The 24349-nt window shown below is 45.5% G+C and overlaps 1 protein-coding gene across 6 annotated transcripts in view; it reads left to right on the top strand.

The window, feature by feature from the left end:
- SIL1 (SIL1 nucleotide exchange factor) overlaps positions 1-24349 on the top strand; it is a 295785-nt gene that overhangs the window by 107091 nt on the left and 164345 nt on the right. For 4 of the 6 annotated variants that reach the window (XM_082652456.1, XM_082652454.1, XM_082652453.1 and 1 more), the window contains 2 exons: positions 7082-7196; positions 12982-13114. In XM_082652456.1, the coding sequence (XP_082508582.1) occupies positions 7092-7196; positions 12982-13114 (238 nt within the window). In that variant the 5' untranslated portion in view covers positions 7082-7091. Of the gene's footprint in view, positions 1-3571; positions 3591-4260; positions 4422-7081; positions 7197-12981; positions 13115-24349 lie in introns of those variants that run through there. The other 2 variants (XM_082652457.1, XM_082652452.1) reach the window with 2 other exon arrangements.

The following is a 24349-nucleotide window of genomic DNA, read 5'->3' as shown; positions in this document are numbered from 1 at the left end:
GTGATTCAGTTATACATATCTATCTATTCTTCTTCAGATTCCTTTCCATTATAGGTTATTACAAGATATTGAGTGTATTTCCCTGTGCTATACAGTAGGTCCTTGTTGGTTATCTATTTTATATTTAGTAGTGACTTAGCTACCTTCTTGAAGATCTGTTCTCTTCTCTTCTGGGGTAGGGATGGGATTGGCCATGTCCCCCACATTTTGGAGTAGAGTATTAAGGAGGGGTCAGGAATGCCCACTTCCTATTTCATCCCATCCTGTGTTGCCTTCCTTCCAGAGCTCCAGTCCCAGCTGGGCCTCTGGAGACCTTCTTGGCTCCATGTGCTCTCTGGCAGGGCCAGCACCTGTCTCTGTGTTGCCACTGGAAAGGCCTCACTTGGGCTCTCCCTTGCAGGCTGTACAAGCGGATTTAGGCCTGGTCAGGCAGAGGCTTGGATCCACTGTGAACTTTTTACCCTCCAGTAGCCTCACCTCATCACTTTCCTTTTAGGGTGCCTTGGGTTTGTTGAGAGCAGTCCCCATTTGCATGGCCTTAGGCATGACTTCAGTATTTGGGGCACACACTGTTGCCATTACACAAATGGTCAGTGGCTTAAGGATGTTCCAGGTCCAGCCTCCCAGCCAGTTAGGGCTAGACTGGGGTTAGAAGCCACATTTCTTTTGCAGTTCAAAGCCTCTTTTTATTTAATTGCTGTCTACCTCCTGACTTTGTTTATGTCTTATGGGGGAAAAAGCCTGTTTGCCTGACCTCTTCAAACTTACTTCTCTTGTCCTTCAAATTATTCTTTAAAAATCCATTTCTCTTCCTAAGCCTTTGCACATTGTTTTTCCTTGTCAGGACTATCCTATCAGTGTTCTCTTTGCATTGTTTTTTCAGATTCATATTTGTCTGCCCAAATTAGGCAGTGAGCTTCTATTTGTGTAGAGGTGAGTGACTCTGTGTGTGTGCGTGTGTGTGTGTGTGTGTGTGTGTGTGTGTATGAGTTTGTGTAGCACATAAATAGTAATGAATGTGTTTGTGGGAAGAGTTCATCCTCTAACTGTCAGTTTGTAAAGCAGAAGACTGTCTTATAGCTCTTTCTGCAAGTGGAAGTTCTACACGATGGTGACCTGGCTCTCTGGACACCAATATGCTGGGAAAAGCACTGAATGGGCTGGGTCTGCCTCGGTGCTCAGCAGAAAACTGGCTGGAGTCTCTCCATTTTTAGCTGTGGGGGTCCTCCTCTAACATCTGTTTCCTTCACCTCCTGAAAGCAGATAACCAGCAAAAGACTTTGGTCCTAAAATTTGAGATGTGGGGTCAGCTAGAGGGTATGCAGATCCTGCAGGAGTCAGGGAGCTCTGGAGAGTGTTTCTAGGGTACCTGACCTGGCTCTGACTGCCTGTGGGTCCAGGGGGAAGTCCTCATCCCCGGTCTAATGATGGTGTGATAACTAGGTGCCAGGTGCTGTACCGTGTACTTTCCACTCATTGTTTTATTTAATCCTCCCTAATACTCTTTGAAGTAGGAGCTCTTATTATGCCCATTTTATAGATGAAGAAACTGAGGCCTAGCGAAGTGTGTGTCCAAGATCACATAGCTAGAAATTGGCAGAGCGAAGACTTGGCCTTAGATGTGTCTGAATCTAAATTCATGTACTGTACTTTCAACCCAATGTTTTAAATCTCTTTTCTTTAATTTCCTTCTTATAAGATGGAAGTAGAAATTCTTTCCCTTTGCCTTTTTCCAAAAGATTTGGGGAAACAAATACATGGATATACACTGTAGGTTAAGAACATGAGCATTTTATAAGATAGGAGTTCCAAGCGTTCCCAGTCAGGCTGCTGAGGTGGGTCTCCCTGCCCAGAACACTTGTGATGTTTACCTGTTCCCCCTGTGCTCTGGCCCTGAGACTGGAGAGCAGCCACTGTCCATGGGACCTACCAGCATGTCAGAAGCTTTAGGAGGTCCAGCAGTTCCACTCCTCCTTCCTCTGTTGGCTTCCTGCCATCCTCATGCCATTCTTTTGCGTTCCTGCCTTAAAAGAAGATAAAAGTTACAGGAAGATATCTTATTTACATATGACCCAGTCCCCTCCTAGAGTCCTGTCTGAATTGAGAGGAGAATATAAGGCACCAGGGAGGCAAGGGCTAGTGAGTCCAAGGGCCTTCTCCCACCTGTACCCCAAGCATCTGCTCCAGGCTGGCAATACAGATTGCTGAGAGCATCCAACCTCTATTTAAGTAGAAGTACAGACTACACGTGGCCAGTTTTGATAGAAAAATGGGCATCTCAAGTACCTTATTATCTATGTTGTCTCAAAGCCCAAGGATACTTAAGGAAAGAGTTACTGGTGGAACACTGAAATGCATTCCCCTTTCCTGGACTGAGTGATGGTATTGTAAGTCAGAAGAAGGCCATAAATGAAAAGATGTAGTTCTGTCTTCTTTTGAGAGCCCAGGATGATGGGAAGGTTTGTTATCCAGGGTGTACAGGAGCAGGTGATCAGGTGAACTCAGGGTTAGTGGGTGGCAAGTAATTTGGGGAGGGCACTAACCTCAGGCCAAGTGCCAAACTATGCCTCAGTGGGATTCCATGACTTTGGCTTTACTTATGTCAGGGTCTGACATAGGCTGCTGCTGCTGCCTATGTCCCTGCTTGTGATGGTGGACCATCCTGGCAGAACCAAACTGTGGGCCACTTCTCCTTTCCCTCTTTCTCCCTTCCCCCCAGCTTCAGTGTAAAGCCCAAGGGAAAACGTGCCTGCTTGCTCTCCATCGCCACTTCTTGAATAAGGACAAAGCCCAGGTGACATAGTTACAGGCCAGGCCTTATGAGGACAGAGGACAGCATTACCCATGCCTGCGTGCTGCAGAGTTTGCACTTGTTCTCTGGGTACCCTTGCAATGCCTGGGAAACTGTCTCACACCTTTCTCCCAGCCTCACTGCTCCTAGGCCTCTCCCCAGGCACTGCTCCCACCACCATGTTCTCTCTCTATCTCTGATTCATGGGAAAATACATGGAGCCAATGAATAGGTCAGATGTGCAGTCCACATGGAATTATTGGGGGTGGGGGAGATGAAGGATCCATTTGCGAATCGACCTGTCATCCTTAGTATTGTCAGAAAATGCTTCTGAGGGCGTTAGTGTGTGTGCAGGTGATGGAGGTGGCAAGGAGCCCTGTGGGAGCTGCCATTTCTCTCACCTGGCCTGCCATCCCACTCCAGGAGGTGGGTATGCTGTTAGTGCATCAGCTGCCCCCAACCCCTTCTTCCTCAGTCCCTTCTAGGCCTCCTCCTCCTGCTCATTTGTTGTCTTTGCCCTTGATTTCATTCTCATTTATCTGTTCCTTCTCATTTCCCCCCCACACCCCAGCATCAGTTCCCGGTGTTTATCCCTGGCTGTAAGAAGGAAGCGTCTAGCTCTCTCTGTGTGTGTATATGCATATACACATGAACGGTCTCATGTAGGGGAAGGGAAGTCTGTGGCTTTTGGATAATCCTTTTCTCTCTTAATGTATGTTGTCCTGATAATGCTGTGAGTCCCCTAATTCCATTTTTTGTTCTCCTTTTCCCCACAGCCAAGGATGCAAGAATAAAAAAGGTATGGGACATTATGGGAAGCTCTAGGGCTGTGTCCTCTTGGGACCCATCTCCCTGGGCCTTTCTTGACTTCTCATTCTTTTTTTTTTTTTTCTGCTGTACGCGGGCCTCTCACTGTTGTGGCCTCTCCCGTTGTGGAGCACAGGCTCCGGACACGAAGGCCCAGCGGCCATGGCTCACGGGCCCAGCCGCTCCGCGGCATGTAGGATCTTCCCAGACCGGGGCACGAACCCGTGTCCCCTGCATTGGCAGGCGGACTCTCAACCACTGCGCCACCAGGGAAGCCCGACTTCTCATTCTTGATGTGGCAGCTTCTGTCCCATGTTCATCCTCACCGAGCCTTGCACTCCCACTCCTTTGCACACCCAGACATGGCCAGGCACCTGTCCAGAACCTAGTGCTGTGCTATGGACTGAGTCCGTGTCTTTCAGTGTGATTGGTGCCCCAAGGAGCCAGGTTGCTGGGGAAAGCTCATGTGGCACTCAGCCGTTCCATTTTGTCTACAAAAAAAGAGGGGAGAAACTGGCAGAAAGCAAAGGCTTTTGCTGCTGGGTGAGTATAGCATCTATTTTTAGCTCCCAAGCCTTTGCTTTTCCATTTGGCTGTGCTTTTTTAGCACAGTGCCGGTCCAGCAGGGCTGTTTTCCTTCATGGCTCCAGATGTCCTTAGGGAAAGTTTCCGTCTGCCCCCGAGAAGCTGTGGGCTGGTCACTGGGTAATAACTTCTTATAGTGGGTTCAGGCAGGGCTTTGGGTTCCACTGCAATCTTGTCACAGGACCAATTTATTGAGGTGGAACATGGAGGAGTGTGGCAGGAACAGGAAAGAGAAAAGGTAAAACCCCATGCTCTCCAGAGGTGTTTCCCTTATAATTAATTCATTTAAGACTCTTTTGAGTAAACTGCCTAATGAGGTGTATTGGGGCTGAGTGACCAACACGAAAACCTTTTATAAGGGTCTGGGCTGATACTGACAGGTTCTGAATTTTTCTAAGGTGTTTTTCTTTTTTGCTTTTTTAATTTGTTATTTTTTTTCTTTCTGCCTTTCTTTCTGAGGTCATTTGCCAGTTTGGATTAAGTTCTTTTGACTTCCACTCTAGTTTACTGACCAAAATGTTTTTACTACTCCAGTTTGCCTGTTCTAGATACTTCACTTAAGTAGAATCATACAGTATCTATCCTTTGGTATCTAGCTTATTTCACTTGGCATAATGTTTTTAAGGTTCATTCATGTTGAAGCATGTATCAGAATTTCATTCTTTTTATGGGTGAATAATATTCCATTGTATGTACCACATTTGAAAAAAAAATCATCTGTTAATGAATCCTTAAGTTGTTCCACTTTTTTGACTCTTGTCAATAATGATGCTGTGAACATTCACCTGGAAGTATCTGTTTGAGTCAATGTTTTCAGAACTTTTGGGTGGAATATATACCTAGGGATGGAATTGCTGGATTATATATATATAGTCGTTCTATGTTTAACTTTTTGAGGAACTGCCAAACTGTCCCACAGCAGCCGCACCATTTTACAGTCCCACCAGCAATGTACTAGGGTTTTAGTTTCTCTACATCCTTGTTAACATTTGTTACTTTCTGTTTTTTTTGTTTTTTTTTTTTAAATTATAGCCATAGTAGTGGATGTAAAATGGTACAGTATCTCATTGTGGCTTTGGTTTGCATTTCCTTAGTGATTAATGATGTTGAGAATCCTTTAATGTCCCTGTTGGCATATGTATATCTTCTTTGGAGAAATGTCTATTCAAGTCTTTGGCCTGTTTTAATTTAGCTTGCTTGTTTTTTTTTGTTGAGTTGTAGGTGTTGTTTATATATTCTGGAAACTAAACCCTTAATATAGATGATCTAGAAATATTCTTCTAATTTTTTGAGTTGTCTTTTCACTCTCTTAATAATGTCCTTTGAGGCACAAAAGTTTTTTAATTTTGAAGGAGCTCCATTTATTTATTTTTTCTTTTATCGTCCGTGCTTTGGGTGTAATATTTAAGAAAATATTGCCAAATCTAAGGTTTGAAGATTTTCCCTATGTTTCTTCTAAGAATTTTAACTCTTTAATTTACATCTTTGATCCATTTTGAGTTAATTTTTTTTTTTTTTGTAGTATGTGGGCTTCTCACTGTTGTGGCCTCTTCCATTGCGGAGCACAGGCTCCGGACGCACAGGCTCAGCAGCCATGGCTCACGGGCCCAGCCGCTCTGCGGCGTGTGGGATCCTCCTGGACCGGGGCACAAACCCCGGTCAGCAGGCGGACTCTCAACCACTGTGCCACCAGGGAAGCCCCGAGTTAATTTTAATATATTACGTAAGGGAAGGGTCCACTTCATTCTTTTGCATGTGGAAATCCAGTTGATCCAGAACAGTTTGTTGGAGAGACTGTCCTTTCCCCATTGAATTGTCTTGGTACCATTGCTGAAAATCAACTGATCATATATGTAATTTTTTCTGGACTCTCAATTCTATTCCATTGGTCTGTATGTCTGTCCTTATGCCAATACCACAGTGTTTTGATTACTGTAGCTTTGTAGTAAGTTTTGAAATCAGGAAGTGTGAGTCCTCCAACTTTGTTCTTCTTTTTCAGTGTTTTTATGTTCTGGGTCCCTTGAAATTCCATATGTATTTTAGGATGGGTTTCTCCATTTCTGTAAAAAATCACCTTTTTTTTGGCCATGCTCTGGCTTGTGGGATCTTAATTCCCTGACCAGGGATTGAACCTGGGCCACTTTAATGAAAGTGCCAAGTCCTAACCACTGGACTGCCAGGGAATTCCCCAATTCCCCACCACTGAGATTTTGTTAGGGATTGTATTGAATCTGCATATTGCTCTAGGTAGTATTGTTGTCTTAACATTATTAAGCCTCCAATCTGTGAACATGGAATATCCTTTTATCCTTGTGTTATTTAAATTTTAACAGCTACTAGGGCCTGCACTTTGGTGTGTTTGACAGTCTGAAAAGTGATGTAAAAGGCTTTATGGCTTGGGAATATTGAACTTTGCTGTTTTAGAGGGTGCTGATGGTATCTGTCTTCAGGTATAACAGTGGATATGGTTTAGAAGTGAATGGTTATAAAGGCTCATATGAATTTGGGCCCATGTCTGTTCACACACAAATCATTTGGTTAGTTTCCTTCTCTCTTCACCATAGCCAATACCACCCTGTGCAACCTGATAACAACCCGGATAATGAAGAAGGAAGGGACCAGGGCTATTATAACTCATGCAAAGGTCCTGGTTTACTGTACAGTTTTAACCAAGGCATATCTCCCCATATGGGGGAATGGAGGCTTACTCCAGGTTGATCTACCTTTGGGGTAGAAGACCTGTGATACCTCTATTCAGGAAATGTCTGACATCATCTGAAATGTTTGACATCTGTCAAAAAAGGTGACATCATGGGAATCACTATGCTGGGGCAGGGGGAGAGGTGTCAAGCACCAGCTTCCTGTTGACCTTCTATTTTCTGTGTTTACATTCCTCAGGCCCCTAACTATGCCTCACCAGGGCCTGCTCCTATTTAGGATGGCTCCTCTGGGCATGCTGCTGGGCATGCTGATGACCTCCTGCTTCACCTTCTGCCTCAGTCATAAGAACTCGGTAAGTGCCTTACTGCAATAGAGGGATCTTTTTTGTGTCCAAGAAAGCCTCTGTGCCACCAGGGCTGCTGTGGGAGTTTCTTATAGGAATGTGACCAGTGCTGGGTCACGGAGTATGTGTACTTCTTCCCCCATCCCTTAGTCCTCTGGCCTCTGTTTAAAGCTTACGACACAGTTTCTCTTTGGCGAAAAGATGATGATGATGATAATGATATAATAACAATGATGATAATATGATAAGCTTGCTATGTACCAAGCATTGTATTATGTGCTTTATATGTATTCTTATTTAATCCCCTCAACAACCCTATGAAGTAGACAACTACAATTATTATCCTCATTTGACAAGGAGGAGATTAAGTCTCAGAGATATTAAGTAACTTGGCCAACATTATAAAGCTAGTTTGTGGCAGAGCTGGGAAGGTCAGGATTCTCCCCAAGGGGCTGGGCGCCTGTGTGGTGAGCACCAAGTAAGACTGCTTCTTTGTCTACTCCGCTCATCCATGTGCATTCTCAGTCTGTCCGTAGCTCTGTATCCTCTTTCCCTCTGTCCTTTTCTCCACGTTCTTTACACCCTCCTTTTCATTAACCCAGACCTCATTGCTGAGGGTTTCTGTCCTTGCCAAAGGCAGGGGCAGAATGCCTGAGAAGGCCCTGAGCTTGGCCTGGCTGCAGGGTGTCCTGGCCCCATTTCCCTGGCCTGCCCCACCAACAGCCTGCCCTTGATCTACTCCCAATGCCCTCTCTTTCCTCTCCCTTGAGATGCCCTGTCAGCTCTCTCACAGTTTCACCCTCCCCTGGCCACCTTCTCCAACCCCAGGGGTCCCACTTAAATGTTGGGTAAAGTGCTGGAGGCTTTGGAGCCGGAGGGCCTTGAAGTGCAAATGACAATTGTGATGAATTTAATCCAGCTCAGCTGAGGTTCACCTCTGGCTCATGGCAAGCTTCCACCTTCTCTCTGAAGTCATTTGTTTTCTCTCCGCCTTTCTCCCCACTTTGTAGAGCAGGAGAGAATGTACAGTTAGGAGTCACGAATCCTTTTGAGCTTTTAATGTTCTTTGACTAAGATCTTGTTGCTGCCGTTTTTTGGCCTCCTCTTCAAGGAGAATGAGACTGGGATCCCATTGGCCCCTGAGGGTGGGTCTGGCCATGGCATGAAGTTGGGGCTGTTTCTGGCATAGCCTGGCCCAGAAAAGCACCCAAGTGTCTCGAGGGCTCAGGGCTGTGTCCCCTCCAGCCTGCAGCTCATGAGGATCTGGGTGCTCCCCATTATGAGCTTTAGCAGATGCACAATTAACAAAAGCGTGCTGATGAATTTACTTAAGGACTGTGTGTTAGTAAGTCTCTTTTGGATAATAGTCCAACCAAATAGATGAGCTTTCAGAGCCATAATTATTCTGGCCCATTTATATTAGCTCTTTTGAGTCTAATCTCAGAAAAATGTTAATACTGACTTTCATCAGCAAAAGCTGCTTTTATCCTTATGTCTGTTCCTAAGCTGTATCCATTTGTCATAATCTTTCATCATGTGCTAAGTACAAGTAGGAGTTGAAGCATCTTTTCTCTCATACCATAAAAATTGCTGCCCCGATGGCATTTAAAATCCAAATTATGCAGCCAGCCACCTTCACAACAGTGAAAATGGGTGGTGGGGGAGGTGGGAGTGGTCATGATCCTTTGTTCAGAGACTGGAGTCCAGGCAAATGCTCCTAGTGACCTGGAATTGTCCTCCTCAAAGGCATTTGTACAGGTTAATGGCCACCCAGCAAAGGCTAGCTGTGTGTATCAGGGTATGATCTGGAGCCAGCCTGCCTTCCTGGCTCCTGCTATGGCATCTCCCTGGGATGCCACATCTTAGGATCAGTGCGAATGCTAAAGGGATGTGGTTGTGTGGTATACTGGCCTTCAAGAGGTGGTGGATGATGAGGGAGGTAGTGGAACCCAGTGGAAGGAGCACAGAGCCTTGGTAAACTCCCTTTTGCCTCCTACTTTGGCAATTTGACCATTTCTTTTTTTTTTTTTTTTTTTACTTTGACCATTTCTGAGCTTTGTTTCCTCATGTGTAAAACAGGGTTGGTACCTCCCTCTTAAATTTTAGTGTAGATTAAATGTGATTGTATATATAAAGCACCTAGCATTGGCACTGGCACAATATGGCTAATGGATGGTCAGTAAATGTCAGCTGTTATTTTTTAGTAAGGGTTGGCTGCTTCCGTTGTTTAATTTAGGACTCTGTCAGCCAGGCTCCTATCCCAAAATGTTGCCTTCTCAGTCTGTCTCTGTCACAGCATCTATCCACCTACCTTGAGAGATTCATTCATTCTCTTGGATTTTGAAGGCTTTGGTCTTTAAGAATCTCTTACTCAGTTACAATTATAAGGAAGTGTGACATGGTAAGCTTTTGTCAGCTAAAACCTTAGCTGGGATTTCTTGCCACTTAAGAGGAAATTGGTATTTAGAGTAATGATGGCAGAGAGAAGAGAGGATTCAGCATGGAAGGGAGCTCGGAGAAGCCAACTGAGAGGTCACCAGAGCATGAGATTTACTTCAGAGCTGACCAAGGGCTGGCTGGCCTCCCTCACCTCTTGGTCTTTGTCTCCTGTTCAGGACACTGCTGGAGCAGAGAGAGGGTCGTCCCTTTCTCTGGGATGGTATTTCTTTAAACACAGTCCTTAAAGGGAAGGAGGATGTGCTGATAAATGTGCTGGGGTGATCTTATTGACCCTGCTTCCTTCCCTCAGCATCCCAGGGCACAACCGTTAGAACACATGACTAAGAACAGAAACATAGAAGTGAGTCAGAATTCATGCATGCACTTTGGAGCCAGGCAGTCCTGGACTTCAATCTCTGCTCTTCTTTTCTCAGCAGTGTGGTTTTGCACAGGCCCTGTATGTATAAAATGGGAATAAAAGTATGTGCTTCATAGATGAAACTTGGATGAGTTGTGAGGCATGGAAGCCACTTCAGACCAGTTCTGGGAATATGGGTAAGGGCTTAATAAATGGTAGCTATGTTACCATTACAACCTCATCTCCATGATGCTGCTTTTCCTGAAAACCTTTTCTGCACTTCCACCTTTGAAGTGATTGTCCAGCTTGTAGTATGTTTGTGTGACTGAACCTCCCTCAGTGCTTGCCAAAGTCATTCAGAGCCAGATTTGGTGAACAGGGTGAGCTGACCAGACAGGGGAACACCAAATTTATATCACCTCTACTAAAAACAGGTGATCTGTAAAATAATGGCAGATTGTGAGTGTGAGTGTGTGAGTGTGTGTGTGTGTGTGTGTGTGTGTGTGTGTAGCTTAAAATATGGTTCAAAGATGATACCAAGTGGAAGCTTAAAAAACATTTTGAGTAGTGATGGGATTGTTGCAGAAAGCGTTTGGCTTTCCTAGGGCTTGAAGCATGTCTCAGTGGTTCATATCTTGTTGTAATCCTCCTTCTTGAACCTACTTTATTTATCTCATTAAAGATCTAGAAAAAGAGACTTTCTCAGCCCCTACTCATCAGAATGAACAGTAGCCTTGCCTGGATTGGGCTTTCTGCCATATTCTCATCATCACCATTACCCTTGCCTCTTTCTGCTTCTCTTGATGTTGAGGATTTGGTTACTTGATTACAACTGTACGTGCCAGGAGTTAACTGGCTAATAGATACACTAAAGCAAGAGTTGTAATGTAAAGCTTAGAGATGTTTAGTTTGGCCCTCTTAGTGTTCTAAAAGTAAGAAAATGTCGCATAAAAATCTGGATTTTTGTTTCTCATCAAGTTGAATGCCTTCGTGGCAGTGGTAGAGCAGCTGAGTAGCAGCTGTGTTTCTTAGTCAAGGCAGGAGGACTCCAGTTTTCACAGTCCCACCACTCCTGGTTGTTTTTACACCTGGCACACAGCACTCATTTACATCCATCCCTGCTTGGCCTCTGGAGGCATTTAGTCCACATACTTCTGAGGTAAATCTTATTAACGGTCTTCTAGTCCCATGGTCTCGTGTACGGTGCTTTTGGCAGAGACTGACCAGCATGGCTGGGCCCTGGAGTCCATAGGCTGCAGATACTTAGTGGACAAAGTGGTCTTGTGGTCTTTGTTCTGGAGTGTGGGGCTAGTTCCTGGCTTCCAGCAAACTCTTTGGACTTGCCTCCAAAAGACATCCAAAAGACATACCTACTTGTAGGAGGAAGGCCTTCTTTTGTTCCTTTGTTGCATGATTACAAACTAAGCCCTGGGCTAGGCAAGGGGTATACAGTGGTGAAAGAGACTGACACAGTGCCTGGTGAAAGAGACTGACACAGTGCCTGCCCTCAGGAAACTCAGTTGTTGAAAGTTTGATGTCCGTGCCCTTAGAATGCACGGAGCTTCCTGCCAGTCTGTCTTCTCTTTAGTCTCACACACATCTACTCTCTGTTCCTTGTTTTCTTTTTTTTTTTTTTTGCCGTACGTGGGCCTCTCACCGCTGTGGCCTCTCCCGCCGCAGAGCACAGGCTCCGGATGCGCAGGCCCAGTGGCCATGACCCATGGGCCCAGCTGCTCTGCGGCATGTGGGATCCTCCCGGACCGGGGCACGAACCCGCATCCCCTGCATTGGCAGGCGGACTCTCAACCACTGCGCCACCAGGGAAGCCCCCTTGTTTTCTTTTGAGCTCAGATTTGTGCTGGGGCACATTGAAAGGGATACATTGTTACCTCCCATGTAGGATTAGAATTGTTCAGGAGACCAAAATGAGATCTACACAAAGTACCTAGCACAGGTTTGGGTTCATAGGAAGAATCCATGAAAAATACTCTTATTACGGGAAAAATTGGGAGGTGGAGGAAAAGTGATGGCTGGGGAGGTGGAAGGGCTGAAATAATCTCCCAGTGTTCTAGTGTGTGTTCCTCTTTGCCCTCCCAAATGTAATTTTCCAGAGCTCTGGAACCCTCTGGTTCCAGTTTCCTGAGGCCTTACTGCTTTTATGCACGAACAGGTTTAAAAATGGGACAGGAAGGATTGGAGGCTGGGAAGGAACAAGATGAATAATACTTTGTATTTATGTTACATCTCTGTCTCTTGAGCTCAAAGTGCTCTACACCATCTCATTAACCCTCCATGCTCTCCATGGGGTGGAAGGAAATAGGTTTTAGGAAGAGGTTTCCAACCCGGGCATCTTCCTCCTTCAGCCCAGCTGGACTTGCACCTTCCCACTTGTACCCCTTCTTCCATGGATTGGAATGCACTAAGAGGTCGTTTACGCTCCATAGGTACCCTGGGTAATGAAGGTACCCACGCCCTTACTCTGCCCTGCTGGGCTGCTTAGGAATTAATTGGGCCTTAGCTGCCAGCTTTTGTACATCTGTGTTGACCATTTGAGGCCTTACTTTCCTATTCATATGTATGTGTTTTCTTTTATAAATATCTTTAGTTTTTAATTGTAAGAGTAATAGGTATGAATTTTAAACATCAAACAAGATAGGAGCTTATCAAGTAAAAAGTAAAAGGCTCTTATTGTCTCGTTTTGTCAACCCCTCTCCCCAGTATGTTCCCTTAACTCCCTCAAGATAGTGTGGAACCTTCTGGAGTTTTTTTTTAATGCATATACAAAAGTGCCATATACACACAACACATACTGTGTTAATTTAACCATATCACCTCACTTGTACTGGTTCTGACAGTAACCTTGTGAAAGGTCCAAACAGGGCTAAGGAGGGCAGGAAGGGCAAGGAGGAGAAGAGTGTACTGCCCAGGCCATTTTCTTTCTGCTTGCGTGGTACACAACTGTGGTGGTTCATGCCCTGTTTTTTCCTTTCTCTGAAGGAGTTTGCACTGACCAACCCAGAGGAGAGCAGCACCAAAGAAACAGAGAGAAAGGAAACAGCAGAGGAGGAGCTGGATCCCAAGGTCCTGGAGGTGTTTTACCCGACACATGAGTGGCAGGCACTTCGGCCAGGTACCAAGCCCAGCGCTGTCCCCAGGAAACACACTTGAAATTCAAAATGTGTATGTCCTTTCTCCCCCCAGGGCTGGAAGGAACAGCCCCTCTCTGGCCTCCTGGAGGGGAGTAGGGGTGGCTGCTGCTGCAGGACTCAGGGACCTTCGTTTCCCTGCAGAACAGAAATTGTGGCATCTGAGTGCCCTGGAAGGAAAGCAGGTGGTGGGTGGCCGAGCTTTTGGAGCAAGTGATAGAAAACTTTCTTTCCTTGCACTTCTGAAGCACAGGAGAGGCAGTGACATGTGCCTCACTCTGCAAATGCTATTTTGGGCTCTGCTGCTCGGCTCAGTGCTGCTGAAATATTGTTCATGGGAGAGTCCGGAGCACTGGTGCGGGGCAGGAGTTTTCTGTTGTTAAAGGAACCTGTGCCAAGAAACAGGGGCTGTTCCTGGCCTGGTTTTTAAATGGAGCATCCTCAGAAGGAGCAACTTTCTAACCCTTTTATGGCCCTGGGCGCAGGGCTTAAAATAATAATGAAAAAAGCCAGCAGTTGTGGTGTTTACCACATTCAGATACTGTGCTACGTGCTTCATGTGCATAATCTTGTTCAGTCTTCACAATAATAGGAGCTATTATTGTCTTTATATTCAGATGAAAACATTGAGACTCAGAGAGGTTAGGTGACTTGACCTATGTCATTCAGCCAACTTGTCCTATGTCATTGACCCCAGCCTGGACCCATCTTCCTCTCACTTGTTCTTCTAGAGTCCCATCTGTCCTTGGCTGGAGCCCGACTCTGGTGACACTTGAGCCCATTTTCAGGAGTAGGCTATTTGTGTTCTGCACTGTGGCGGGTGGATGGCAAGCCCTGGCAGCTGCCAGAGTATAGTTTCATCAACTCCTTGCTGATATTCATCACCATGTCCTCACTGCCCCCATTGCTGCTGTGCTGGCAGGGGCAGCGTTTGCTGTGCCAGCCAACTATCTGGTAGCAATATCACTCCTGCTGGGCTTGCATGCGGGTAGTTGCTGCCACAGAAGAGTGATGAATCACCAAGGAAACCAAGTAGGTGCTAATGGAGTTGGGTAGAGGGAGATTTTAGGGACAGAGTTACTGGGTTTAGCAGATCCAACCTCTGGCTGGCCTCCTCCACCTTCCCTGAGAACTGAGCCCCCCTGGTCTTTGGGGACTAAAACTAGAGGGGCTCTCAGGGTGTGGGAAGTGGAGGATGTATGCTGTATACACTGATTTTACGTGATTAAAAGTGCTTGTACCACTTTTAACCAGGCAAGTGCCTTGAGCCTATGGAGGTCAATGTCCTGTCATCCCTACTCCTACCGTCTCTTTTCCTGTGGCACCCTTCAGGACCCCAGTCCACATTGCAGAACAAGCCTGAAAGTTCTGACCCAGGGCCCTTGCCCAGCCTCTGGGCAGTGGGGCTCCTGTTCATGGTTAAGCAAAAGAGCCCTTTTTGTATCTTTGGGGAGGGAGGGCCAGATCCTGTGTAACAAGGGCAGGCTGAGGGCTCTGAGCACCTCCTGGAGAATTAGAGTGGAGTACTGATTTTTATATTTAACTTGTTGCCCCATTGACATCATCTTCTGCCTTCTAGTTTCTCAATAGCCCCTTATAAGTTGTTCTGCCCCAAAGTCCCTTGAAGCTGCCCCAAAGGCTGGGGTGTTATGCTTGAGCACAGACACTCAGCTCTGGGGGCAAAGCAAGTCTAGGTCCAGACATGCTTGCCCCATATCCCAAGAGTGTTTTTCATTTCACCTACACTCACCCCCAAAGCAGGACCAGTGAGGGGAGGGAAAGTGAGAGATTTGTTATGGCCTCAGGGTTTGATGTGTGGTGACTGAGTCTGGTACTGTCGAGGCAGACAAGACTCTCTTAGGTCCCAGGACAGGATCAAGGTGTTCTGTGTGTATATTAAGGTTTTATATGTTATGTCTGTTGGTAGGAAATTGACATCTCAGTAGTCTGTGTGGATAGCTGGCACTTACCTTTAATCAGAGTATATTTAATTCACCACATAACGAATGCTGCCTGGGAGCTTCCATCACAGCTACTGAAAGGTTAAAAGGAATGTAGCCAGTCCCAGGGTGAGTAGATAAATGAGGAGGTAGTATAATTTAGTGGTAGAGAGCACAGACTTTATTTTATTTTTTAAAGATTTATTTATTATTCATTTATTTATTTATTTTTGGCTGTGTCGGGTCTTAGTTGCAGCATGCAGGATCTTTGTTGAGGCATGTGGGATCTTTTGTTGCGGCACGCGGGGTTGTGGTGCGTGGGCTTTACTCTAGTTGTGGCATGCGGGTTTTCTCTCCTCTAGTTGTGGTGCGTGGGTTCCAGAGCGCATGGGCTCCGTAGTTTGCAGCATGTGGGCTCTAGTTGAGGTACGTGAGCTCAGTAGTTGTGGCGTGGAGGCTTAGTTGTCCCGTGGCGTGTGGGATCTTAGTTCCCTGACCAGGGATTGAACCCGCATTCCCTGCATTGTAAGGCATATTTTAGCACTGGACCACCAGGGAAGTCCCAAGCACAGACTTTAGACTGATCCAGTCCTGGGTTCAAATCTTAGCTTTGCTACTTAGGGGATCTTGGGCAAGTCACTGAATCCTTCTGCCCTTCAGTTCCCCCATTGGTGATGTTGGGGAAATGTCCTGCCCTGCCTGCTGCAGAGGCTGTTTTGAGGATTCCCAACATGTAGACGTTACTCAGTACACAGCAGTTCTGATTTTTAATGGTAAATTTGCCATTTGTGCCACTCCTTAAACTTGATTGTGGAATTGGATGCCAGTGAGGGTACATGAGTATGTAGCCTTCCTGTCCTCTCTGGCTTTAGATAGGGAAGGGAACTTATGGTGACAAGGAGAGACTTTCATGGTCATGGGATGTTCTCCCTCTTTCCTTCCAGGGAGATTTTTGATAAGGGAGCAGAAGGGGTTAATACAACATTTCCTGCCTGAGAGCTAGGTGCATGGCATAGGAAGATGGTGGAATATCTTTTGGGGACTTTTTTTTTTTTTTTTTTGCTGTATGCGGGCCTCTCACGGTTGTGGCCTCTCCCGTTGCAAAGCACAGGCTCTGGACGTGCAGGCTCAGCGGCCATGGCTCACGGGCCCAGCCGCTCCGTGGCATGTGGGATCTTCCCGGACCGGGGCACGAACCCGTGTCCCCTGCATCGGCAGGCGGACTCTTAACCACTGCGCCACCAGGGAAGCCCTTTTGGGGACTTTTAAGAGAATGGCAAAATGGCTAGTTTATGTTGACAGTTATTGATTTCAGTTCAGTACCTTCTGTCTCTTTAGGTCTCTGAAGGGAGGACCTCATCTCTGTTGTCCTCAGGTCTCCAAGGAGGGGATACTGGGCTACATGGTCTGGGCTCATTTGAAGGCAGATTTCCTGACTGCCTGCTGTGGCCTGGAATACCAGGGGACCAACCCGTAACTTCATGGACCTTCCTACCAGGCCAGATAGGAGTTGGGCCCCAGTCACTTAGCCCTGGAGCAGCTGTAGGTCACCCTCCTGAAGTCTCCCTGCCTCTGTTATTACTGTCAGCATCCTCACTGTGAGTCGCTTGTTCCTGGAAGTGATTTTCCTGTCTCTTTCTCTCTCTCTCCTGGTTTATTTTGGGATCTGTCATACCTTACGGAGGCACAGCAAGCATTTGAGTGTGGATTCAGCATCAGCTGTTCACAAGCAAGCAGAGGAAAGCTGTTTGCTGGCAGGTCCTGTGGGTTCTGGGCAGGGAACTCAGGAATTTGTCCTAGGGCTGAGGACCCCTGTACCCCAGGCTTTGTGCCTGTGCACTTGTTATTAGAGAAAACTGGTCACAGCCAGATATTGTGGGTCTTTTGCTCCCTGGGCATTTCCTGAGATCCTGCTTTGTGCCAGGCACTGTACTGGTAGCCAGAGACAGATAATAGTTCACATTTACTTAGCATCGACTGTGCCAGGCATCTTTTGAGGGCAGGTGCTATAACTACCCTCATTTTCATAGACAAAAATGAGTCTCAGAGATAAGTGACTTAGCCAAATGACCAGTAGGTGGTAGAGACAGAATTCAGATCTAGCTTTGTTTGGCCCTAAGCTTGAGCTCTTAACCACTGTACCATAATGTCTTTCTGGGTAGCAAATGCGACATGACCCCTGCCTTCCAGCAGCTTATGGTCTCACAGAGGATACAGAGAGAAAAAGTGTTTTGGATGTCCTGGTTTGTTTTGGAAGTGTCCTGTGCTCAGTGAGGGCACAAAGGCGGGTATGGGGAGGCCAGGCCAGGGCCTTCTCTCTATCCCTGAGATCTTGGTAGAGCTTTGAGTCAAATTTTATGATGCTAAACTTCCAAACCCACCTTCAGTTCTCTTTTTGAACTGTGTGGCCTTGGTCAGTTTGATTAGAATCTCTGAACCTTAGTTTCCTCATATGGAAATAGGGATGAAAATACCTACTTCACAGAGATGGTGTGAGACTGAAACAAGATTAACACGTGTAAAATGTTTCACTCTGGGCCTGACACACAGGAAATATTCAATAAATGGCTATAGTTGTCATTTAAAAAATATACCTTTGCTGCTGCCTCCCTTTCCTTGGGGACCTGAAGGAAAAGTGGAGGTGATGAGGCTATCTGAGCAAAGGCCTCTCTTGTTTTGCCCCTTACCCAGTGCTATATGTTGGCCTCATATGGGTTCAGGGAAGCTTAGACTTGGGGCTTCTTATTGACCTGAGGTGACTTCCAGGCTCTGAAATACTGTGTGAGAGCCTCTGGAATATTGGCATTAGCACAAAGAGCCACTTGATGGGAGCATGCAGGAAGCCTGTGCAGGAACACGTTCATGTGAGGGGGTTAAAAAAAAAAAAGTCTAAATCATCAACAACTGATGAGAGCAATCCAAGAATTATAGAGCACCAGCCATCTGGTCAGATCATTTCAGATCTGCACGAGCAATAGGAGGGAATTGAATTTTAAAAACCTCATTTATGATAGACCAGCTACTCTGTTTCAGGCACTTAAGGGAGGAGTCTGATTTCCTGCAGGCCCTGGACATCTGTCTGAAGGAACACCTGACTCTGGTCTGGGTGACTCTGCAGGATTGTCTTTGTGAGACCTTTGGCCCCTTGCAGCTTAGAAGAGGCTGTGTGATCTTCCAATCCTCAGACACCAACTTGGTATCCAATAATTCAATTCATTTCTGACACTATCTACCTGGAATTAGTGTCAGATCCCACAGTTAAAGGGCTCAGTCCCACTGCCTCTAATTCAGATGCTAGTCACAAGTCCCAGGCCACTGGACTTGTGACTGACCAGCTATAAATTAGGGATTCCCACAGTTCCCTCCTCAGGTTTGATAATTTGCTAGAACAGCTTACAGAACTCAGGAAAACACTTTACTTATGTTCACTGGTTTTTTATAAAGGCTACAACTCAGAATAGCCAAGTGGAAGAGATGCATAGAAGGTATGGGGGGTGGGGTGCAGAGCTTTCATGCCCTCTCTGGACACACTGCCCTCCCAGTACTTCTAGGTGTTCACCAATCAGAAGCTCTTGGAAGCCCCCTAGGGGCTTTTATGGAGGTTTCATTATTTAGGCATGATTGATTAAGTCATTGGCCATTGGAGATTGAACTCAGTCTCCAGCCCCCCTTTCCTCCCTGGAGGTGGGGCTAAAAGTTCCAACTGTCTAATCAAGGCGTGGTCTTTCTGGTGACCTGCCCTCATCTTGAAGTTACCTAATTCCACACACACATACACACACACACACACACCCACCCATCCCCCGCAAGAGTCATTTCAGGAACCAGGGATAAAAACCAGATACCTTTTTTTTTTTTTTTAATACCACAGGCTACAATTGAGGTGGGACTAAGGGGCAAAGCTCCCAGTGCCTTCTGCCACCTACCCAGCTCTGTGGTAGTCAGGAGGGATCTTCCTTACAGGTTATCTTATTCCCCAGGATGGTCCACAAGAGTATGACCTGCTTGTGTCCCATCGTTCACACACAGGCACACACACACCTCGAGGCCTATGAGCGGTGGGTGAGAGTAGGGGTATTGGTTAAGGGCAGTTCATACCTAAGCTCCTCTTGCTCATGAGAGTAGGGAGGTTGGGACTTCTTGGCTGCCACTGGGAGGTAATGGCCTGAGGGAGGGCTATAGCAAGGGGCCTCTGTTGAATGATCTTTCACCCTGGCTCAGAGCAGTGCTGGAAAAGTGGAGCAGGGGCGGGATAGAGGAAACTGCATGCTTTTTGTGTGGTGTGGTAATCTATGTCCTCTCTTGAACACAAGTTGCTATCTCCAACAACTTTTCAGTATGAGGTGTTCAGCAGAGCTTATCTTTGGTGCTACCTCCTTCTGCATAGTGCCTTCCTCCCCTACTTTGAAACCTTTCAAGTCTTCTGGGGATTCCCCAAGAACTTCATTTGTTTCTCTCCTGCCTATACTTCTAGTTCATCTCCCCCATTACTGCCACCTCTCTGGCCTTTGTTAAGCATCTCTACTCTGAGCATCTCCTTTACTCCTTATCAGTATGAGTTTGTCAGGGAACTGCTGGGGGCATAGCAGGATGCCAGGCCTCTTGAGACCTGTAGGAGCAATGTCAGAGGCTCCAAATTACCCTGTACTGGGAGAGAAAATAATGGTGGGCTGGAATACGTGAAGGCCCCACATGGCTCCATAAGGACAGTTTAGAGCTCTTCATTTCAGAGAGACACCATTTCCCATATGTGGACTTCTCCCAGAATGGCTGACCACTGCCCCATAGCAGCCAAATTCCACACCCCCCTGGGAGGAGCAGGTGGAGGCCAGGGCAGGATGGCCACTGTCAAGGTTGAGGCCACTTTGAGACTAGCTGGCTGAGCACTGTACTGGCACCAGAGCATCTCTGCCTGGGCTTTGGCCTTAAGTACCTGGATGGGGCAGGCCTGGGTCCAGTTTTCAGTCTGTGGACTTGGATGGTTGGACATCTGCTTTCTAACAAGCGTTTACATGCTTAATGCTCACCCTAGGCCCTTATTCTTCCCTTCTTCTCCTTCCTCCATCTACTGGTTCTCTCTGAAGTTTAATAAAGAGTACTTAGAGTTGCACAGCCTCAGCTTTCAAAGATCGGGACCCGCAAACTGACTTAAGTAAAAAAACTTAGACTGGATTAGGGATAATGGAAAACTAGCTGCCAAAACCAGTTCTGGCCCTTATACCCAGGGCTTGACTTTAATTCAGAGAATCTGTGGAGCCTCCACTTCCCTTCTTTCTCTAATATTGCCCTCGCCCTACTGGCTAAGACTGTCTAGGCTATCTCCAAGGTTGGGATTAACCAGGGCTGGGAATAGCTCTCAAGGACTGACCTGGAGCTGGGATGAGAGGCCCTTTTCCAGAGCTTGTTCCATTCCTAGATTTGTCACAGTACTGGAGGTAGGACTTGATTGGTAACTTAAGAGGAGATAATATTTGACTAGGTAGAGAAGAGGACAGGTAGGAGGGGAGGATGACATGAACTCTCACTTTAAAAGTGAGAGTATATCTACCTGGTAGGAGAGGCAGAGATGTGTAGCAGAATAATGGGATGGTGGTGGTACGCAGCATCCCCTCTGTCAGGATAGGGGGTGGTAGGAGGAAAGAGAATTGAAAAGCAGTAGATCTAACTATGTGAAAATAAGTGTGTAGTTTAGTCCATTAAGGGCTGTGCCGTGAATGGGAGATGAGGAAATGAAGAAGGACGATATAAACTCCTGAGTCTGAGGAGTTTGAAAATAAGTGGAAGAAGAGAATGAAAACGGTAACTTCACAGATAGCCACACCAAAAAATTCATTTCTTGTTACATTTGTTGAACTCCTATAATGTTCCAGGTATAGTACTTGATGTCGGAGATACCATGGTGGGCATTGACAGAGGGGCTTGCCTGCCTGGGCTTATGGTGGACGAAGACCCCAGGCAGGAATATAATGCTGTGAGAAGACAGAGGTGTGGCCCTGAAGGAACATCTTCCCAGAGGCAGCTCTTCATTTCAGAGAGACACTGAAGCATTGAAGCTGAATGGAGAGAGCTTTTGTGTGCGTTGGAAGGCAGAGGGGGAAGGAGGCACTGCTGACAGATTTGAAATCCTAGAGAGAAGATCATTGATGAGGCAAAGTTGTTTAGGTGGCAGATGGAAAGACTTGGCCTCATGAATGTGATGAGCCTTGGAAATTTGAAGCACAGCCTAGAGAAAAACAAGGAAAAGTACGAGAGATGTAGAGGGAAATTGAGGAAGCTTCCATTAGATGTCTTCGATTTTCTGAGTCAAGCCAAGGGTGGGGTTTTTACCTTGGATGATGAAAGAGAAGGCCTTGATTGGGTGCTTAAGGAATGGCGAGGTTAAGGAATAACCACTGTGAGGAAGTTGCTCAATCAAGCGGTCAGAACTAAGCATTGCCCAGCATCAGGGGCAAGTTGACGACTGACAGCCTGACTTTGTTCTGGGCCAGGACCAGTGGACTTGGTGACTTTCTAGAGCAATGTGAGCCCTGGACAGTGGTTAGGTGAAGTGTGAGGAAAGATGGGTAGATCATTAAGGAGACTGTTGGATTGTCTTTGGGATTGATGAGGGAGACCTTTAGCCTATGGGGCAAGCTGGAGAGCTTTAGTGGAAGCTCCTCTGAACCTACTCTAACCTCCCCTCTTCTGAAACAGGGATTATCAAGACTCTTTGAGGCTCTTGGCAGTGCTCAAAGTCAGAGTTCGGGTGGTACCCCACTAGCCACTGATCTTCTAGGCCGGCCTGAAAAGAACCTGAATGAAGCAGAGCTTGTGTGCAGTGGGCTCTGTAAGCCTTTTGTTCCTTGTGCTCTGATCAGACTGATTTTATTTCTGTTCATGTTGGGGTTTTGCTTTGTTACTTTTCATAGACTAGTAGGTTATTGGTCTTGCCTTATTTCCCATAATATGTTGATTTGAGACAAACAAATTGATTTATATTTTAATTTCTTTAGTTCTCAGAATAGTCTGTTTGTAGTTTATATAATGCAGTTGTTTGAAAGGAGAGAATCATTTCTTTGGATTAAAAAGTTTTCAGATTTGATTACCTGTGGCCATAATTAGTTTATCTGAGCAGAGGTGAGGTTTTTTGTTTTAACATCTTTATTGGAGTATAATTGCTTTACAATGGTGTGTTAGTTTCTGCTTTATAACAGAGTGAATCAGCTATACATATACATATATCCCCATATCTCTTCCCTCTTGTGCTCCCTCCCTCCCATCCTCCCACCCCTCTAGGTGGTCACAAAGCACTGAGCTAATCTCCCTGTGCTATGCGGCTGCTTCCCACTAGCTATCTATTTTACGTTTGGTAGTGTATATATGTCCATGCCACTCTCTCACTTTGTCCCAGCTTACCCTTCCCCCTCCCGTATCCTCAAGTCCATTCTCTAGTAGGTCTGTGTCTTTATTCCCGTTCTGCCCCAAGGTACTTCATGACCTTTTTCTTTTTATTTCATACATATATGTTAGCATATGGTATTTGTTTTTCTCTTTCTGACTTACTTCACTCTATATTGACAAACTCTAGGTCCATCCACCTCACTACAAATAACTCTATTTCGTTTCTTTTTATGGCTGAGTAATATTCCATTGTGTACACGTGCCACATCTTCTTTATCCATTCATCTGTCGGTGGACACTTAAGTTGCTTCCATGTCCTGGCTATTGTAAATAGAGCTGCAGTGAACATTGTGGTACATGACTCTTTTTGAATTATGGTTTTCTCAGGGTATATGCCCAGTAGTGGGATTGCTGGGTCGTATGGTAGTTCTATTTTTACTTTTTTAAGGAACCTCCATACTGTTCTCCATAGTGGCTGTATCAATTCACATTCCCACCAACAGTGCAAGAGGGTTCCCTTTTCCTCACACCCTCTCCAGCATTTATTGTTTGTAGATTTTTTGATGATGGCCATTCTGACTGGTGTGAGATGATACCTCATTGTAGTTTTGATTTGCATTTCTCTAATAATTAATGATGTTGAGCATTCTTTCATGTGTTTGTTGGCAATCTGCATATCTTCTTTGGAGAAATGTCTGTTTAGGTCTTCTGCCCATTTTTGTATTGGGTTGTTTGTTTTTTTGATATTGAGCTTCATGAGCTGCTTGTAAATTTTGGAGATTAATCCTTTGTCAGTTGCTTCATTTGCAAATATTTTCTCCCATTCTGAGCGTTCTCTTTTCGTCTTGTTTATGGTTTCCTTTGCTGTGCAAAAGCTGTTAAGTTTCATTAGGTCCCATTTATTTATTTTTGCTTTTATTTCCATTTCTCTAGCAGGTGGGTCAAAAAGGATCTTGCTGTGATTTATGTCATAGAGTGTTCTGCCTGTGTTTTCCTCTAAGATTTTGATAGTGTCTGGCTTTACATTTAGGTCTTTAATCCATTTTGGGTTTATTTTTGTGTATGGTGTTAGGGAGTGTTCTAATTTCATTCTTTTACATGTAGCTGTCCAGTTTCCCCACCACCACTTATTGAAGAGGCTATCTTTTCTCCACTGTATATTCTTGCCTCCTTTATCAAAGATAAGGTGACCATATGTGCATGGGTTTATCTCTGGGCTTTCTATCCTGTTCCATTGATTTATATTTCTGTTTTTGTGCCAGTACCATACTGTCTTGATTACTATAGCTTTGTAGTATAGTCTGAAGTCAGGGAGCCTGATTCCTCCAGCTCCGTTTTTCTTTCTCAAGATTGCTTTGGCTATTCGGGGACTTTTGTGTTTCCACAAAATTGTGAAATTTTTTTGTTCTAGTTCTGTGAAAAATGCCAGTGGTAGTTTGATAGGGATTGCATTGAATATGTAGATTGCTTTGGGTAGTAGAGTCATTTTCACAATGTTGATTCTTCCAATCCAAGAACGTGGTATATGTCTCCATCTATTTGTATCATCTTTAATTTCTTTCATCAGTGTCTTATAGTTTTCTGCATACAGGTCTTTTGTCTCCTTAGGTAGGTTTATTCCTAGGTATTTTATTCTTTTGTTGCAATGGTAAACGGGAGTTGGAAGTGTTCCTTAATTTCACTTTCAGATTTTTCATCATTAGTGTGTAGGAATGCAAGAGATTTCTGTGCATTAATTTTGTATCCTGCTACTTTACCAAATTCATTGATTAGCTCTAGTAGTTTTCTGGAAGCATCTTTAGGATTCTGTATGTATAGTATCATGTTATGTGCAAAGAGTGACAACTTTACCACTTCTTTTCTGATTTGGATTCCTTTATTTTTCTTTCTCCTCTGATT

This window comes from Grampus griseus (assembly GCF_964374135.1).
Source record: "Grampus griseus genome assembly, chromosome: 3".
In the NCBI taxonomy this organism is placed as follows: Eukaryota; Metazoa; Chordata; class Mammalia; order Artiodactyla; family Delphinidae; genus Grampus; species Grampus griseus.
The sequence above is the reverse complement of the archived record's forward strand: the minus strand, read 5'-3'. Positions and strand labels throughout refer to the sequence as shown.